Source organism: Chelonoidis abingdonii, chromosome 2 (assembly GCF_003597395.2).
Source record: "Chelonoidis abingdonii isolate Lonesome George chromosome 2, CheloAbing_2.0, whole genome shotgun sequence".
NCBI lineage: Eukaryota > Metazoa > Chordata > Testudines > Testudinidae > Chelonoidis > Chelonoidis abingdonii.
Genome location: NC_133770.1, coordinates 12,865,099 through 12,884,831, shown reverse-complemented (window position 1 = coordinate 12,884,831; position 19,733 = coordinate 12,865,099). Strand labels below are relative to the sequence as shown.

Sequence of the window (19,733 nt, the reverse complement as noted above, 5' to 3'; positions counted from 1 at the left end):
GTTGGGCCTGGCAGACGGGATGACCAGGCCCAGCTGGGAAGGGGTCAGGTGGTTCCTATAAAGGGCTGAGAGAGCGCTGCTGAAGAGCTGCCTGGAAGAAGCTGGTTCCTGTGGCAGGCCCCAGGTTCTCATGGGGAAAGGCCTGTGGAACCTGCAGCCTGCGTTGTTCAGAGGAATTGGCTGTGATTTGGTGTTACACTGTGAGTTTTATGTCTAAAGCATGAAATTGCCCTGAAGAGGGGCTGAACAGGCTGTGGGTGTGGAGCTATTCCTCCAGGGCTGAGGAGACAGGCCAGCAGCCCTACAGGTTTGCACCTCCTCTTTAAGGCCAGAGCTTAGTCACTAAAGCCTTGGGTGTGTGAGCTGACAGGGCAGAGGGCTCTGCCTGCCTGGAAGTTGTAGATCAGGGCCTAACTGGCTGGAGCTAAGAGGAGTCTTGTCCTATGAACAGTTATTTCCTACTTGTCCATGGCAGCATTTCTTGCACCATCCTCTGAAGCAGCATCTGCAGCCTTGCTGGAAACTGGAGTCTGGACTAGTGCACTTCTATACTGCCTTCCATCAAAGGATCTTAACGCACGTGACAAGTGGTCACTGATGAAGCTACCCCATGCTCCTGCTAAAATAATCATGCTTAGTGATTACATGATGCCTCTCACAGCAGCATTATTGCCATATTGTCTGAGGTACGTGTTAGATCTATTTTACAAATGTGTAAACTTAGGCACAGCGAGGCTCAGGGGTTTGCCCAGGGTCGTGGCAGGAAGGCCCTAGTCTTACAGTGAACTCCACCCTGACTTCAATGAGGTATACTGCTCAGAGGTATACCAGGGGCTGGGCACTAGAGTCCTGCTCCCCAGTTCTATGCTCTTACCCCTGGAACTCCCCTGCCCCCTTCTGTTCAGGGAAGGATGATTTAGGTACAACAGGGACATTGCATCTATTTGTTTAATAAAGCTTTTTACTCAGAAAAATAAAAACAAAACACCTCAAAAATGAGAGGATTACAGTAAAAATTTCAGCTAAGGAGGTGGATAAGCTTAAGGATCATATTGCATACAACACAGCAAGTGCCAGAAAGGATTGAATTTAAAAAACAATAATAAACGGAGAGAATTAAACTAATTTCAAAATAAAAGAAGCCCAGCGAAGAAAACTGGCAAAGAAGATCAATGCATTGTATGTTACATTGCTGAGAAAACACACATGTTCCCAACGTGAATAACAGGTGAGGTCCATGGGTCTTGCGAGTTCATTAATATTCTGCAGTAATACATTCTGTATTATAATAAATAAGAAAGTGTAAAAATATATCTGGGAAATTGAAATCCCCATCTGTGCTGACTGTACTGGCCTTTTCACAAACCTCCCTTCTCTGCAAAACATCTCCCAATCTCAATGGTCTTCTCTTCTTTTTCAAGAGGTGTAGCTACCTCTAGTGACATCTAGGGATCAAAACGGGATGGTAGATACAGAGTAGGTTACAGCACACTGCAAAGCAAACAGATCCTTGCCTCTTGCAGTTCTTCCTCAAGCTCTGGCTTCACTTCGGACTGGTTATGTATAAATAGAAACCTATACTCCTTGTGCAAAACTGTCAGATGGTCCTTACTACAAACCATGATTGGAAAGGCAAACCTGTGAGACACAAGTGGGCCGCTGTTATGAGTCAAGGCACCTTAAGGTACTGTTGTCCATTTAAACAGATCAAGAAAAGCAACTGATACAAGTGGCGTTTGTTTTGAATCGTTCCAGTTCATCTCTCCTCAGTGTCTGGGGAGTCCAGTTGAAGCTGAAAGGTTGCTCTGTTCTGATGCTATTCAGCAGGAGTGGTACATTTTTTGTTTTGCTGACCTGTTTATGAAAACTCCTTCTCTGGATACTTTCCCAACCCATTTCTACTGTTTTCCCTCTCACTCTCAAATGCTTTCCTACTGTTCTCTCATTTCCAGGATGCACTGGCCAATGTGGCTTGACAGAGCCCAGATGTCACATAGAAAACTGAGCATTTGACTACTGCAGGCATCAGTTTTAAAATTTCTGTTCCATTTTATGTTTATTCCTAGGAGTATTTGCAAGAAAACAGGATCTTTTGTTCTCTCAAACTCATCTGTTCACATTACCAGATCCCCCTCTGAAGTCACACTTTTCTGGAGCGCTGACTTGACAATTGCCAAAACAGAGTTAATGAATGTCCAGTCAGCTTCCAAAGAGTTTGGGGCTGGGCCATGGTCATGCTTCTTATTATTGGTTATTCTTGAAGTTTTGCATGGGTTTTTGTTGGCATGGATGTTTGAGGAATTTCTAGGCCTTATTTGCATAGTTGTATTTGCCTGCAAACAACATAGGCTATTTCATTTGTTGTTTTCCTGTCTGAGAAGCTAGTCATCCAGTCGGTGATAGAAACAAAGCCATGTGATTCGGGTGACCAGTCACACATCACCAAATGGACAGTTCCCAAACTCACCATGACTTACATTTGTTCATATAAATTGGGGCATACTTGCATGTTGCTGACTGAGTGTCAGAAAATAGGATCAGTTTGAAAACGAGACACCGAATAAAGGGTTGCATTTGCTGGATAACTTATTTGAAGTGCCGTGTAGCTCAGGAGCTAGGACTCATATGTAGTTAACGTGGGATTGTTTACTGAGGTCGGTGTTGTGCTCTAGCTCGCAGACAGAGAAACCCAGTAGAACTGGCCAAAAAATGCGGAAAAAATAATATACTGGACCAAAAAAAAATTACCCTTTTAGGGAACACCCCCCCCCGAAATATTGATAAACAGCTTGATTTTTCAACATTGTTCTTTTTTTTTAATGATTTTTTTCCATGTATTTGTTTTTGTTTACCCTTTACATGTTCTGGCACCAATTTTGACTGCCTGGGTTAATTACAGGTGAAGTTTTGCCTAAACCAAACATTTTCTACTTCCACATTCTAAAAATTATTTTTGGGGGGGGGGGGGAGCGAAAAAGGTCAATTTTAAAAAAATGTTTGGATGAAATTTCCAAAACTGAGAAAATTTAGTTTTGGAAAAAAAAGCAAAATGAAAGAGTTAAAGTTTTGCAATTTTTTTTTTTTTGGTCAGCTCTGGACCCCAATTTGTATGGCTGTTTTACCCCACGGGGTCTGCCTAAATCCTGGTTTGGATTATGGGAATCATAGATTATTAGGGTTGGAAGGGACCTCAGAAGATCATCTAATCCAACCCCCTGCTCAAAGCAGGACTAATCCCCAACTGGCCCCCTCAAGGATTGAACTCACAACCCTGGGTTTAGCAGGCTAATGCTCAAACCACTGAGCTATCCCTCCCTCCTAAATTGCTGAGTGGGGGGCACTCAGAGAAGAGCAGCATGAGCTAAATAATGACAGCAAGCACAAGAAGTCTATAACTATCTGAATGCTGTGTACACCGAAGAGGGAGAGGAAATTATTAAGGCCCTTAAACGTGCTGAACTTCAAGCATGCAAATAGTCCTGTTGAAGTCGATGGGTGTATATATGTGCTAAAAGTTATGCACATGTAAAAGCGTTTGCAGGATCAGGGCCTAAATCATTCCTCTCCCTCTTTGGTGTCCACAGCATTCAGACAGTCATAGACTTATTAAAAACTCCATCATTGTTTAGTTAATGCTGCTCCTCTTGGCACTCACTGCAAGCAGTGATGCACTTCCATATTGCATGATCCAGACCTGGATTTCAGCAGACCCTGTGCAGTAAAACACTGGGCCTCATTCTTGGTGTGATATGCAGGGCAATGGAAGGAATCTGAGAAAGGGAGCATTTAAGATGAATATAAGTGGAACTTTTTCAATAGCTATTAGGCTGTGGAATGGTCTCCCCAGGGAAATCGGGGCAGCCATTTTCCTTTGGGACATTTAATGACTGGACAAAAGCAGGGTGACCAGACAGCAAATGTGAAAAATCGGGACAGGGGATGGGGCATAATAGGAGCCTATATAAGAAAAAGACCCAAAAATTGGGACTGTCTCTATAAAATTGGGATATCTGGTCACCCTAGACAAAAGTTGGGACAAGGTAGGGAATCTTGCATTGGAAAGGAAATGACCGAATGAGGCTTTTCCACCTCTAACTCCCACGTGTCTCTGTTGTCGCAAATGGAGCGCGCTGACTTCAGAAAGCAGGTCCCAGGAGGGATCTGTGAACTCTTTGGGCTTGTCTCCGCTGCAGCAAGGAGTCTGGTGAGCCAGACTCCTGCTAGCAGGACTTGGGCTGGCATGCTCAAACATAGCAGAGTGGATGTTGCGGCCCTGGGTGGAGGCTCAGGCTAGGTAGGGTGGGTCTCAGACCACGTGGCTCGCCTGAACATCTGCCGACGCCATAATGTCCACACAACTATTTTGTAGCATGCTAGTGTGAGCCCTGCTAACACAAGGCTGTCTCCCCAGGCTGGGCGGCTTGCTCCCTGCCACAGTGGAGACATGCCCTGGAGGAACCGAGATCCTGTCTGTAATGCAAAGCCTGACTGCTTGGGAAGGGGAGAGAGAGCAGAAGGCGGCAGGTATTGATGAAATGGTTCCAATGTTTATTTCAAACCATGTCTGAGTCCTGCCATCCTCCCGGCCGCTCAGGGCCAGATGGGATGGATGGAGCTGCAGTGCTTGGCTGCCACTACAGCTGCCATTGCTCTCTTCATCCCTAAGCCTCCATGTGACTGGGGCTCAGTGGCTTTTCATGGGGTTGTGCAGGGCGGAGTCAGGAGAGAGCCACTTTACATAGCAATCCCAGCAGCTTTAACCCAGGGGAGCTGGGAACCCATAGCCGTATAAGGCCTTAGCGAGATTTACAGCCAGCGAGCAAGGAGTGAATGGGAAGAGGTAGACAACCCTGCCCTGCAAATGTCCTTGGACTGGCAGGCTTGGGACACAAGTCCTCCTGGATCATACTGTTGGGAAGTCATGGGAGTTACAGGTTCTCAGGATCATGGCCCATGTATCCCTCTCATATGGATTTTCTACAGAGGGGGAAGGGCCTTAGGCCAGGACAATGCTATGGTTAAGGATTTAAATGCCAAACAGAGGATAGTCAAAGTTACAGTTTCTTCCTAATGTCATCCCCTTGTATACATGTCATACTCTGGGCTCCTGGACACCGAACTGCTGGACTATATAGATACAAGAGTGTGGGAGAAATGCCTCTTGTGAGAATCACGGACCTGCTTCTCGGCTGATGCAAGTTGGGGTATGTCCAGTGACTTCAGTTGAGTTCTGCCGATGTGCGGCAGCTGAGGAGCTTATAGCAAAACTGGAACTAGCTTGGGCCTGATTTCTTGCTCCATTCTTCCAGTTTTACACCACTGGAATCAGCAGATTTAAACTGGAATAATGTAGTTGTGAATCAGGCAACCTGTGTGTTTCAATCCTCAACCAGAACGGTGCTTTTGCAGTGAATGTCCTGTATTGAAACAATAAAACTGGTGATCACATAGCGAAATAAAATCGTCTGTGAGCATATTTTAAAGTGTGATCATCAAAAAAGATCAGACTTTGAAGTAAACACTATGGCCCAGATCCTCAAAGGTATTTAGGCATCTAACTCCCTGTGGATGCCAATGGGAATTAGGCACCTAAATACCTTTGAGGATCTGGACCTATCTCCTCTTCAAGTAGGTGCTCTCTTTCTAGGTACATTGGCCCTGATCCAGGTAACCCTTCCACACAAGTGGATGTCTGCATCCCATGGGGAGCCTATTGACTTCAACGGGGCTCTGCATGGGCCCACCAGTCCATCCACGTGGAGCCCTGTGATGATATCTGCCTCTCTTACTGTCGTATGGAATGATGACTGGTGACGTTTTACACTGCAGTGAATCGCTGATGCTCTCCCAGACCACCTGCAACCCAGGTCAGCTTAATATTGATATTTGGTGCTGCTGAGTGCTGGATACCGATCTACAGCAGAGTCAGTGTTGCCAGCTCTTGGGATATTTGGTGTTTTTTCCTTAAAGCCTCAGCTCCAGGAGTCACGTGAAGACATCCAAAATCACAGATTTCATTGAAAAAGTAAGTTTCTAGCCCATGTGGTTGCAGAGAAAACCTTGAAAACGTGACCCTGCAAAGGCTCATAAAAAGAACCTCACGTATTATTTTTTGGCTAAAATGTCATGAGATTTGAGAAATCTCATGACTGGAGAGGGCAGCTTGATCTGGGATTCTTTGAACGCTAGGGTTTGGCAGCACCAGGGCCCTTACTCCTGTATTGCCTCTGGAGGATCCCTTTACACACGCACCACTCCCTGCTGAGGGAGGTTTCATGGGACCTGCAGGACCTCATAGTCATCTGTATTGACTTCCGTCTTTACCACGATAATGGGCCCGTTGTGCACACCCGTCTCCGGCAGCCCGTCTGCGTCCTGCTCCTCTGCCAAGTCCTTCCCCTCCCCAGAAGGGGCTCGCTTTCTCAGATGGTTCCTCTGGTGCCTTTTAAAATGCCCCAAGGTGGTGTAGCTCTGCCCACACTCAGAGCAGATGAAGGGGCCCCTGCGGGTGTGGGTGAGCTGGTGTTTCATGAGGTTGGCCTTCTGGGAGAAGCTTTTCCCGCATTCAGTGCATTTGAAAGGCACCTCTCCCGTGTGGATTCTCTGGTGGGTGATCAGGATCTCTTTTCGCTTGAAATCTTTTCCGCAGGTGTTGCATTTAAAGGGCCGGTCCTCCGCATGGGAGGGCTGATGCAGGAGCAGCTGGGCCTTGTCAGGGAAGACCTGGCCGCACTTGCTGCACCTGTTGGGTTCGTACTTGGTGTGGACCCGCTGGTGGGTAATGAGGGCTATCTCCTTGCGAAAGCCCCGGCCGCACACGTTGCAGGGGAAGGGCCACTCCTCGCTTGGCTGGGCCTTGCCTGAGTCATTCTCCCCGTGCTTAGAGTATTTGCTGGGCTCCCGGGTGGCCTCGTGCTCCCTCATGTGGACTCGCTGGTGGGTGGTCAGGGCGATTTTCTGGGTGAAGGCCCTCCCGCAGGCCGTGCACTTGAAGGGCCGCTCGCCGGTGTGGATCCGGCGGTGGACGATGAGCCGGGACTTGTCGATGAAGCCCTTGTGGCAGTCAGTGCAGCGGAAGGGGCGCTCCCCGGTGTGGATGCGCTGATGCACCACCAGCTGGGCTTTCTGTGTGAAGCTCTTCCCGCACTCGCCGCACTTGAAGGGCCTCTCAGTGGCGTGGAGCCGCTGATGGCTGGCTAGGTTCTCCTTGGTGCCAAAGCCTTTCCCGCACTGGGGGCATTCGTGCTCCTTCCGCCCTGAGACCTCCCCATCCAGATGGCCCCTCTCGTGGACTCGGTGGTGCTTGATGAGGGCAATCTTCTGGCGGAAGCCCTTGCCGCAGGCAGTTCACTGGAAGGGTCGGTCGCCAGTGTGGATACGCCGGTGCACAGTCAGCCGGGACTTGTCAATGAAGCGCTTGCCGCAGTCAGCGCAGGGGTAGGGCTTCTCGCCAGTGTGGATGCGCTGGTGGGTGACCAGCTGGGTGCGCTGGGTGAAGCGCTTGCCGCAGTCTTCGCAGACATATGGTCTCTCGCCCGTGTGGATCCGCTCGTGCTTGGTCAGCTCTCCTCTCTTGGTGAACTTTTTGCCGCAGACGCCACACCGATGCGCCCGTTCCTCCGTGTGGGCTCGCTGGTGGTTGGCAAAGTTCCCTTTCTTGGTGAATGTCTTGCCACACTGGGTGCAGGTATAGACCTGGCTCTTACGAGGCACCATCAGGTCCCTCGGATGGCTGCTGCCTTTGCCGTTTTTGGCAGGCAGCCTCCTGTCTGCCGCCTCACCAGCGCTCTCCTCGCTGGCGGCCATGCTCCCATCTCCCTTCTCCCTCTCATGGACTCTCTGGTGCGCCATGAGGCCTACTTTCTGGCTAAAGTTTCTCCCACACTCGGGACACATGTGGGGTCCTTCGCTCTGGTGCTGGCACCGCTGGTGCCTCAGCAGCTGCCCCTTGCTGCTGAAGCCATCCCCGCACTCAACACACATGTGGGCCTCTTCCCTGGCGTGGGTCCTCTGATGACGAATCAGGTGGATCTTCTGCCGGAAGCGCTTCCCGCACTCGGCACAATGGTAGGGTTCCTCCCCGGTGTGGATCCTCTGGTGGGTCACCAGGATCGACTTCTTCTTGAACTCCTTTCCACACGTGTCGCATCGGAATATCTTCTCCCCATCCGGCGTCGACTCTGGAACAATGAGCTGTGAGGCATTGCCAGTATGGGGCCCGCCATGCCGCCGCGCCCCCTCCCCAGTGTGGACCCTCTGGTGTTTAATGAGGGTGATCTTCTGGCGGAAACCCCTGGCACACAACCCGCACTTGAAGGGACGGTCACCTGTGTGGATACGGTGGTGGGCGACCAGCTGCGACTTGTCCACAAAGCTCTTCTGGCAGCTGCTGCACTTGTAGGGCTTCTCGCCAGTGTGGATCCTCCGGTGAACAATGAGCTGTGACTTCTGCGTGAAGCATTTCCCGCACTCAGAGCACTGGTAAGGTCGCTCCCCTGTGTGGATCCTCTGGTGCTCCTTCAGCTGCGACTTGGTGATGAACCTCTTCCCACACTCCATGCACGGGAAAGGCCTCTCCCCTGTGTGTGTCCTGAGGTGCTTGGTGAGGTCCACCTTCATCTTGAAGCTCTTCTCACAGTCTGTGCAAGAGTAGGGCTTTGCTTTCTGCAGGGATTCCTTCTGCGCTGAGAGATCTCCCTGCTGGTTCACGCCTTCCTGGCTGGCATCCTCTGCCCTTCTGCTGGCTTGCTGGCTCACTGGCTTTCCTGCTGTGATGGTACTTCCGTCCTGCTCATGGTGCTCCACCAGCATCTCCTCCTTGTGGGTCTTCTGGTGTGTGGCTAGGACGCCCTTGTGATTAAAACTGTCCCCGCAGATCGTGCAAGTGTACATCTTCTCCCGGGGTTGCTTGAGGAGATTTTCCACTTCCACCTTAATAACTGTCAGCTTCTCCATTGTCCGGTTTCCCGGGGCTGAGCTGGCAGGAAGCTCATGCACAAGAAGACTGATCATCTGGGGTCTTTATTGCCATGTCTTCCAATTTTCTTGGCCTGCCGAGGCTCAGGGGAGCTTCTGAGCCTACAAAGGCGCTGATGCCAATTTTCATGACTCCCTTTTGGGCGGTAATTCTCATTTCCCTTCATCTGCTGGGTTCAGAAATAAAAAGACAGTCAGGCTTTATTTCAAAGGCCAATGAGGAAGGAAAACTCCTATTTATAGCAAGAGCCAACGGCTGGAGGTGGAAGCTAGGTCAAATTCAGATTGGAAATGAGACACATTTAACAGTGAAGGGAATGAACTACTGGAATAACTTACCGAGGGTCATGGTGGATTCTCCATCACAGGTCATTGTTCATTCAAGACCCAATGTTTTTCTAAAAGCCCTGGTCTAGTTCACACAGGAATTCCAGGAAGTCCTATGGCCTGTGTTGTACTGGGGGGCTGGGATGCAGGGTTTTGTGGGGGATGTTGGGAGCAGGTGGAGCTGGGGGGGTCAGGATGTAGGTTTTGGGGCAATGTTGAGAGCAGGTAGTTCTAGGGCGTCGGCATGTAGTATTTTGGGGGTGGGGGGGGAAGGAGAAACTATTTGAGAAGCTTAATATATTAAACATTATACGTTTTTTCCTGTTTTGATGAAGTTGTGTATATGAAATCAGGTATTTTGGAGCAGTGATTTCCTATAAAATGGAGAGTAACATTTTATAAAAGGATGAAGAAATATTGTAAAAATAGATCTTGGGAGATATACCCAGCTTCTTGGTGAAAAGGTCCAATGTCCTTAATGATTAGCAATGGAAAGCTGTGATTTAACAAATCAAAAGTTAATTGTCTTGGGTAAAATCTCCCTTCTGTCCCTGTCAGTCTAACTTCTTAATAGATGAAAGCGACCAACCACATTTTGCTCCTGTTCGGAACAGGGATCACCTTTTCACTATCCATACAGAAATGATGGCAACATTGGGCAGGTGGAGTTCTTTGAAATGCCCCATCTTGCTTTCTGGGGCTTGCAAAAGCTTTGCGGGGCACCAGCTGAAAAGCGTGGGGCATAAAGACTGTAAATTGATGTGAAATCTAATCTAGAGCAAGAAGTACAGTCTCTAGTTGTTGTCACTACCAAGTCTGCTTCAGTACTTTTTGTCTGACACAACAATGAGCAATCTAGCACAGCCTGTGATGTTCAGTGGTGGTAAGCTTCCCCCGAGTGCTCACGCCCTCATTGTTTGTGAGTTAGAGAAATTAACTCAAGAAATAACCAGAACATGTGAAAATTGTGAATGCCTGTGCTTCCCATATTCTCTAACATGTGCATTAAAATTTTCCAATGGCTCCTTTGTAGAAAGCAAGCAAGCTGTAATTAAAATACTCCTTACAAGTCTGAGAAAGCAGATAGCGATGAAACCTGCTTTTAGCTAGATAACAATATTCCCTCTTTTTAGAAACTTAAGATGGAAAAACCAAACAACATGGACTGTACCTGAGCAATTTCAGAGATCACCACCCGGAAAAGTTGTCCTTGATTATGGGGAATTTGCGACGTGTCACTCTGGTTATTCTCTAATCATCATATCAAACTCCAAAGGTTCAGCAGCCTCAGCTTGGTTTACAGTCCCTGCAGGTTAAATTTTAACTCACCCTATCTCTCAGTTCCATGCAGCCCTTTGACCAGATAATTGGGTCACTGCAGCTCAGACAATATCTACATAAACTGCATTTGTTTACAAAATTCAAAAGACTAAGTCAGAATTTTACTTGAATAAAAGTATATAAGCTGGGAATGTAATACCATTTTGAAATTGATTACTGTTTAGTTTTTGTATCTAATTTCCTGGTTAACTCATCCTCACTTTAAAGATCAGATTCTTTAACTTTGTTCTCTTAACAGGGTTCTAATGTAGCTCTTGAGGAAACATAGGGGTGTCCTATCTAATCTGTATGGTAATCTACCATAATTTACATACTACTTTTGTTCAGGTATTTAGCGATAAATACAATATTTCAGTCTAATATATATCTGAATAAGAACTTTGTCCATGTTACAAAACACAAGCTTTCAGTCCAAAAACTGAATAGGGTCTTACAACTTAGAAAATTGATGAGTGTCACAACCTTATTTGTTCTCCAAATAAACAGAATAATAGCTCCAGTGGGAAGTAGGACAAAAACACGTTGCTCATTGCAAAGAAATCTCAAGTGAATAACACTTATGAACATACAGCCAATATGTATGGAAATAAAATTTAAAGATCCCAAGTAATGCTCTCTAACAGTTTAGTTTGCATACAAAAATTTCATTGGTAGGTGAACAGATTATTTCTGTTCATCCCCATTCCTCTAAGAATAAATCTCAGTTGCAAATGAACCAAAATACACAATATCTTTAAAAAAGCAACAGTTAAACTTTTTTAAACTATAGTTCCAGCAAGAAATAAGGGTGTTGTTAAGGGTGAGAAATGCATTGTGTTCTGGTGGTTTTAAAAAAAGACCCAAACCCTGCACAAATCTTAAACTACTAAAACAAGTTTTCAGTTACATGCTCCTTTAATGTAAGGAAAAACTGGCCACAGCTGCTTCTGAGCTCTGGTGCGCTTCAGTCCCAAACTATAATTTGCTATGCCATCAGAAAATTTTGATTCCAGGAGCAAATTCATCCTCCTCTTCTTATAACCTCATATGAGTGCCTATCCTATCCCAAAAGATCTTGCATTACTCTTGCCACAATGGGAAGTACTTAGGTAATAAGGACTCTCCATGAATCCACAGTGATGAGCAGGACCAGAGGAACAATGACGATATACCTACTGATGAGAGAACAGTGAATGCAGGCTCTTGGGGGATTATAATGTTTTATTTGATTTGAAATGTTTTATTGCCTCCTTTTTAANAGGGGGGATGTTGGGAGCAGGTGGGGCTGGGGGGTTGAGATGTAGATTTAGGGGGCATGTTGGAAGCAGGTGGGGCTGCGGGGTGGGGATGTTGGGAGCAAGTGGTTTTGGGGGGTCGGGATGTAGTATTTTTTGGCGGGATGTTGGGGGCAGGTGGGTCAGGGGGATTGAGGTGTAGGGTTTTGGGGAGATGGGAGCAGGTGGGCTGGGGGGGTGAAGGATTTTAGGGGGCGTGTTGGAAGCAGGTGGGGCTGGGGGGGCCGGGATGTAGGTTTTGGGGGGGGGATGTTAGGAGCAGGTGGCATTGGGGAGGTGTAGGGTTTTAGGGGGACATTGGAGCAGGTGCGGCTGGAATGTAGGGTTTGGGGCGGACAGTGGGAGAAGATGGAGCTGGAGTTTATGGTTTGGGGGGACCATTGGGAGCAAGTGGGGCTGGGATATTGGGTTTTGGGGGGACATTGGGAGCAGACGGGGCTAGGGGGATGTAGGGTTTTGGGGGACATTGAGAGCAGGTGGGGCTATGTGGGATGTAGGGTTGTGGGGGTTGGGGGCCAGAATGTAGGGTTTGGGGGGCACGGTGAATGTCAGGGCTGCTGGGATGGGGGGCTGGTGGTAGAATGTTGGGTACACATGAGGTGTGTATGGGCCTGTATACAGGTTGCAGTGTGAGGGGCCTTCGGGAGTCCGTGTGGGGTTTGTTATGCATGAGGGGCACTTTGCTCAATGCCCCCTCTCCTCCCAGTGCAGGAGCTCAGCATGCTGCACTCTGCAGGCCTGAAGCAGAGGGCCGATTTGTACCCAGTTCGTTAAACCGGGCCTGTGCTGACCGTGGCGTTGCTACAGGAACAGCACGCCTGCACCGGGGACAGTGTAGTCAGCCTTACAACTGGTAGCGGAACTCACCCCATTATGCTGTTTGGGTGACCGGGGCAGCCCAGCTGGCAGCCCAGCTATCCAGGCTCCTGGGCAGTATGCAAGGGGGGCTGGTGTGGTCAGAGGATGTGCTGCTGGGCCCTCCCTCCCAGTTGCTCTGGCTCTTGTACTGACGGAGCCTCCAGGGAACAGCTCTGCTGCTGCTCTCTGAGCTGGAGGTGACCCTTCTCCCTGCTGCGCTCAGCCCTGCTACCTGGTCCTCCGCGCACCTCTGTGGGTCTCGGGCACTGAAATCAGAGGTGTGACTGCAGCCCAGGTTGACACATCCAGGCTAACGTTAACCTGGCCAGCTCTGGTCCCAGAGCCACGGCAGCGCTGGTTCAGCCTCGGCCAACCGCCTGAGGAATTACCCAGGGTTCCAGGCAGGCTTGTACAGACATGCTGAATCCTGTGTGGCTGCAGCTTCCCTGCTATTGGTGCTTCCACTAGCTAGAGCAAAGCTCGTTTGGGTATGGCTACCTCTACACTACAGTAATCACTGCGATGGCTGATGTCCACACTACCCTCCTGTCCGTGGTGTGCGTCCTCTCAGCTCCATGCAGCTCTTCATGGGGAGCCCAGCTACCGCCCAGGGCTTCTCACCTCCATGCTCCCAGGCTTCTTGCCTCTGGCGGGGAGATGTGTACCCGGAGTCTGTTTGGCTGCTGTGCTCCCAGCAGGGAGCAGGGAACCAGGACCCCAGGGAGCTGCAGGACTCCCAGCGGGGAGCAGGGAACCTGCGGGCAGTAGTCCAAGCCGGGAGCCTGGGTAGCAGCCCAGCTTGGAGCAGAGATCCTGCAGCAGTCTGGCTAGGGAGCCGGGAGCCGCTTTCATGTCAATTTCACGGCTCTAAGGGATCCAAGAGCTGATGTGAGGAACGTAATGTCTACACTAACTACACTGACATAAGCCTTACGCCTCTTGTCCAGGTGGTGTAATTGTGTCATCACAGCAGGGGAGTTACATTAGCAGGAGGAGCACAGCAGCGTGTACACCTCCAGCGTTTTGTTGGTGGACTTTTGTTGACAAACTGTGTAGTGTAGACAAGGCCTAAGTCCACGTGCAGCTATCACACCTCTGAGGCAGCATAGCCGTACCCTGTGCTTGCTCAGGGGGACAGGGCAGCAGCACCAATTCATGGGAACAATTACAGGATCCGGTCACTCACTCGCTATTGTTACAGTTTATTACATGTTCTGCTAAGATGCCCTTCAGCCTTGTATTTGAGGGGAAAGTTTGCAGAATATGTCAGATGCTGCCAGCTCTCAGCAGCTGCTCCTGGCAGTGGCAAATTGCAGGAACCCTGCCTATCTCAAGATCCCAGTGGAATCCCATATGGCCTTATCCCAGGATTAACCTGGAGTATTAGCTCAGAGCCCTGTCATAAACAGATAGCTAAGGGTTAATGTTTCTTTTACCTGTAAAGGGTTAACAAAGAGATCCACACACCTGACCAGAGGACCAACCAGAAAACCGAATTTTTCAAAGCTCAGAGAGGGAAGTTTTTGGGTGTGTGTCTTTTGTCTGTGCTCTCTCGGCTATGAGAGGGATTTCTATCTCCAGGCTTTTCTAATCTTCTGTTTCCAAGTGTAAGTACAAACGGTAGAAGACAATAGGTTTTTATATTGTTTTTCATTTACATGCGTGTAGTTTGCTGGAATGTTTTAAATTGGGGATCTTTTTGAATAAGGCTGTTTATTCATTTCTCTTTTAAGAAAACTACCTGTAATATTTGTTCAACCTTGATACAGAAACATTTTATGTCTTTCTTTCTTTAAGACCTTGAATTTTTTTTCTAGTGGGGGACTCAGAGGGATTGAGCCTGAGCTCACCAGGAATTGGTGGGAGGGAAAAGAAGGAGGGGGAAGGTAATTGTCCTCTGTTTTTAATCACGGAGTTCAAGTACAGTAATCTTCCAGATAACCCACGAGGGGACCCTGGGAGGAAGTAAAGAGAAGACCATAGGGAGGGGTTCATATCCCTTTGTGGTAAACTCGCAATCTGAGTCTTGGGGCTCCCAGGCGAAGTTTTGGGGAGCAAGATGAGGCAAGGTGCTAAACCTGTCTGGTGGCAGCGTAAGTCGTCACAGCTGGGTAATAAGCTTGGAGGTTATGCTGGCACCCACTTTGGACGTAAGGTCAGAATTGGGGTTATTGCTTATGATTGAATGGTAGCGGTTGGGATACAGAATAAGAATCCAGACCGATAGGAAACATTATTTTTCTTTTTTTCTCTGCTAGGGTTTTAGCAGAGAGAAGAGGGTTTGTTTAAAAGGAGCAGAGAGAAAAAAATATTTCTTTTCTCTCGCCAGTTGGCTATTTTAAGCAAGGAACATTAAGTTTTGCTCAGTTTGCTTGCATTATAGCAAGGACATTAGTTTGTGCAGTTTGGCTTGCATTTTAGCAAGAGACCTTAACAGGTGACAAAAAGGGTCTTTTGTTAAACAACAGAAAATTCAGGCTGTGGTAAGTACCAGCAGAACACACATGCATAATAAAGTGGCTTTTACTAGTTAGATCTGTGCATATGAAAGTAGCTAGAAGAGAAAAATCAAAGTCTTAAAGTAAGCTTTATATAAAAAGAAAGAAAGACATAAAAATGTTTTGACAAGTTGACAATATACAGGGTCAGTTTCTTAAAAGAGAAATGAATAAACAGCCTTATTCAAAAAGATCCCCAATTTAGAACATTCCAGCAAACTACACGCATGTAAATGCAAAAACAATATAAAAACCTATTGTCTTCTACCTTTTGTACTTACACTTGGAAACAGAAGATTAGAAAAGCCTGGAGACAGAAATCCCTCTCATAGCCGAGAGAGCACAGACAAAAGACACACACCCAAAAACTTCCCTTCCTGAGCTTTGAAAAATCCGGTTTTCTGATTGGTCCTCTGGTCAGGTGTGTGGTTCCCTTTGTTAACCCTTTACAGGTAAAAGAAACATTAACCCTTAGCTATCTGTTTATGACACAACATCCTGGGGTGCCTGATTAGTTTTTAGTAAATGTATCGGAAAGCGGCTAAAGTCTGAAAGTCTCCAGCACCAAAGCACGGTTGGGCCCAGCTACCATTCCTACCCTTCTGTGGCAGAAGTGAAACTGACAGCTACATCTCTGTTGATCTGTGGCCTGGCACCCTAGTTACTCAAGGGAGCGGAGGAACCTGGAGGAAGCTGAGAAGTTGCTCCCTCAGAGGTCTTGGGGGTCCTACTCCCTCCTGGCAGATGGGTGGGGTATATGTCTGGCTCAGACTGATCTGACATCCCTAGATAAAGGCTTAATGTAAAAGATGGAGCCCTCATGGGTCATCATCTGCTTTGGTGCTAAAAGCATAGGCCTCCACTACTTGAGCTGAAGGAGTAACCCCATTCGCTGGCTGTAGTAAGCTTTTATCCTCATAGGTGGACCAGCTGGTACTACAGGGGGATCTGCACATGCTGAATCAGGGGGGCAAACAGGGACCACATCCTGGAATGAGTTCCTGCCCCCAGTAGGGTTTCCAGAGGCAAAAACCCAGTGAGACCTTGCGGGAGCCACTCCAGTCCTAGAGAGAGACAAGACCGCTACGTGGCCACTTCCCACAGTGACCCCTCTCCTGATTATTGAAACCTCCTGCCAAGCAAAAAGAGCCCTGATCCAGCCCTCCCTTCCCGCTGCCAGTGCTTACTCTGTCTCTGCTCTAGAACCCTTCTTCCCTAAGCACGGAACTGTCTTGCTGCCTGTTTAATCATCGTGAGTAGATAAACCCAGTACCATGCAGCCGTAGGTGCGGGAACTAGGAGTGCAGGGGGCACTGCAGCACTCTGCTCATGGTCCTTGCCCTGCGCCCGGGGTCCCGCTGTGGGTCCCATGCCTGGGGTCCTGGCTGCTGGCCCCGCACCTGGGGCTGCACTCTTTGGCCCTGCGCCTGACCCCAACTGTGACCTCAGTGTGGCCCCCTGGCCACGTCCCCCCATCCTGGAGCCACGGCCCTGCTCCCAGCCCTACCTCTAGGGGATGGCGGAGGCCATGGGCAGGGACACAACACCCCCATTATAAAAAGTGTACCAGTGCCACTGCATGCAGGTTGTTCTGTTGCAGACTTTTCTGATGAGACCTTAAAAACTAGGGTCCCTCCGCTCCGCACGGCCCTAAGAGATCCCTGGCACTCTTCAGAATTACAGAGGTGACCGTGGCCAAACTTTCCTCTTAGGACTTTTCGTACAGCATGCTGGCTGCTCCCCTCCACCTCAGAGGTGGCTGCATTTCAGTGGCACTGAATGTGTTTAGTGTGTGAATCTGTTCAGTGGAAAATAAGATCCAAGCTGCATTCTCAGCTGCTGAATCCTTGCTCAACTCCCCTTTCCTGGAAAAGGGCCCTGATCCATTTACACACACACACCTCCCAGGGTCGGGTCGTGACAACTGAGGCTGGCACAAAGGTCATTCTGTGATGCCACAGTAAAGGCAGGAGGGGATTTCTCAGAGGCGTCGTTTTAGGCAAGCTTTTAAAAAAATCACCTTCCCTTCCTGTGGTTTTTATTTGCACTTTTTGCTGTGACCGAAGCCGGGACTGAACGCGCTTTGTACATGCACTTGCAGTTCACCTTTGCACGGTGTCAGTCGCAGGCTAAGAACCGCCCCAGCCCTGGAGTCCCAAGATTTCTTTAAACCTGCGAAATGTTTCTGATCTTAAAACCAACCATTTTCAAACACTTCAGTTTCACAACAATCAAAACTTCCAGCCATTTCCTGGTTCGCTCTGGTGACTCTGGGCACAGAGTTGCTCCCTGAGAGCCTAGCCCCTAAGATCCCAAATCAGCCACTGACTTACCTTTCTCTCATTGCCCTCAGGACTGGACAGGGAGAAGGGTTTAATTCATCAGCTGTCACTTGCCGCATACCCCATCACCACACTTGCTCTCTTCTTCCAGTTACTTCTCTAATGTCTGCTGTGATGACTCACAGGAAGTCTGTGTCGGGGATATAAAAACTACCGGGGGAGGGAAGGCAGAGAAACAAAACCTGGTTCAGGGAGGAGAGGAGCTTAGGAAAGGCTGGTGGGCTCTGAAACCCCCGAGATCCAGGCCCCCTGATTCTCTTAGCCACCCCTTGGTACTGCTGCTGCCTTGCATGCAGGGCTCCTGTTCCGCAGAGGCTTGCATGCTCCCTGCGGCTGGGCAAGGTCCTGCTGGGAGTTGTAGTCTTGGGGAGGCAGGGCTGGGGCTGCTTGCAGTTTCGATTTGGAGTCTTGGCTTGGTGCTGTGCAGGTGTCAGGGGCTGTAGGGTGGCCAGACAGCAAATGTGAAAAACTGGGACAAGGGGTGGGGGGTAATAGGAGCCTATATAAGAAAAAGACCCCAAAATTTGGACTGTCCCTATAAAATTAGAACATCTGGTCACCCTACAGGGCTGGAACGTGTGTGTTGAATGAGCTGTTTGTGGCTTTGGGTGACACAAAGGAGCGTGAAAAACCTCACTTTGTAGCAAGTTGTTCGGATTTGTTAAACCCCGGCAGCCTGCCCAGTGCTGGGCAAAAGACAGAGGCCGGCGCTGTCCCTGCCAAAGGGAATTCATTGGGGTGCGATCCTACCAAGTCTTACTCCTGTGAGTAATCCCATCAAAGTCACGTGGCTCCTTCCTCGCTCCCAGGTAGCGCTTTTCATCCAGAGAACTCAAAGCACTTTACAAAGGCTGGTCATCAGTATCATTGTCCCCATTTGACAGGTGGGAAAACTGAGGTTAAGTGAGATGGGCAAGTCACCCAGAGCCCTGGTCCTGAGCCTTATCCGCTGGACAAGGCGGGGGCATCGCATCACAGTGCCACGTATACCTAGAACATCATTTCTTAGAAGGGGCTAATCCTAGAAGTCCTAGTACAGTGCTCTGCCCACTAGCCCACACTGCTTCTGTGGTTTCTAAAACTGCTCTCTAAGGACCTCCTCTGAAGCCTAGTGCATGGAAAGACCCCCCCCCCCCATTAATCTCAATGGGCTTTGGAGCAGGCCCTGAGTGGAAAGACAAAACAGCGCAGGCCTGATTGTGCCCCCTTTCCTCACACTGGTGAGCGCTAGGCCACAGTCCTGCAATGGCCATCGCAGGGGCTTTCCAGAAGCATCTGAGCTTCCATTAAATAAGCAAGTTTCTCATTCTCATGGTGGCTGAGGAAAGCCTGGAGCAAGCTTGACCGGAAGGCACATAGAAAGACCCCCTCATTTGTTCTTTAAAAAAAACAAATCTCATGATTATTAAACCAATCTCATGATTTCCTGAGGCCCTATGCATGATTTTTGTATGCTTGGCACTCGTAATGCTAACTGCCACTGAAGCCAGCGGGGCCACTTGTGTGTAAGTTGCCAGCCTTGTGAGTCTGGTTTGTGTAATTACAGCTACAAATGTGGCTAGATGGCCAGAAAGACCTAATGTGTTGCTTTTAATATATGTAATTGGGTGACTAATGATGACTGTAACTCCGTGGCCTAATGGCCTAGCCACTGACTTAGGACTCAGAAATCCTGGGTTCTATTCCTAGCCTGCTAAACGGCCTTAGACCAAGCCATTTCACCTCAAGGGTCTGCATCTGTAAAACAGGGCTAGTGGTTCTGACCTCCTTTAAGCAGGGCCAGCTTTAGGCCTAGTCCACCAATTCCCTTGAATTGGGCCCCGTGCCCAGTGAGAATCCCTTCCCTGGCTAGAGGTGTCTTTTTAATTTTTACTCACCTGGCAGCGCTCCTGGTCTTCAGCGGCTGGTCCTTCGCTCGCTCCGGGTCTTCGGCGGCACATCAGCGGCGAGTCCTTCGCCTACTCTGGGTCTTCGGCACTTCGGCAGCGGGTCCATCAGTGCCACTGAAGACCTGGAGTGAGTGAAGGACCCACTGCCGAAGTGCCACCAAAGACTCAGAGCACCGCCTGGTGAATATAAACCCCATGTGTTTTTTCACGTGTTTTTTTTTCTTAAGT

At 48.8% G+C, this 19,733-nt stretch overlaps 1 protein-coding gene across 1 annotated transcript; it reads right to left on the bottom strand.

Moving 5' to 3' along the window:
• Positions 1-939: 939 nt before the first annotated feature.
• On the bottom strand, positions 940-17,859 carry LOC116833242 (uncharacterized). Its single transcript, XM_075062171.1, is given in 2 exon segments — positions 940-9,143; positions 17,608-17,859. A coding segment is annotated over 1 exon segment (2,739 nt). The 5' UTR covers positions 9,013-9,143; positions 17,608-17,859; the 3' UTR covers positions 940-6,273.
• Positions 17,860-19,733: the final 1,874 nt, after the last annotated feature.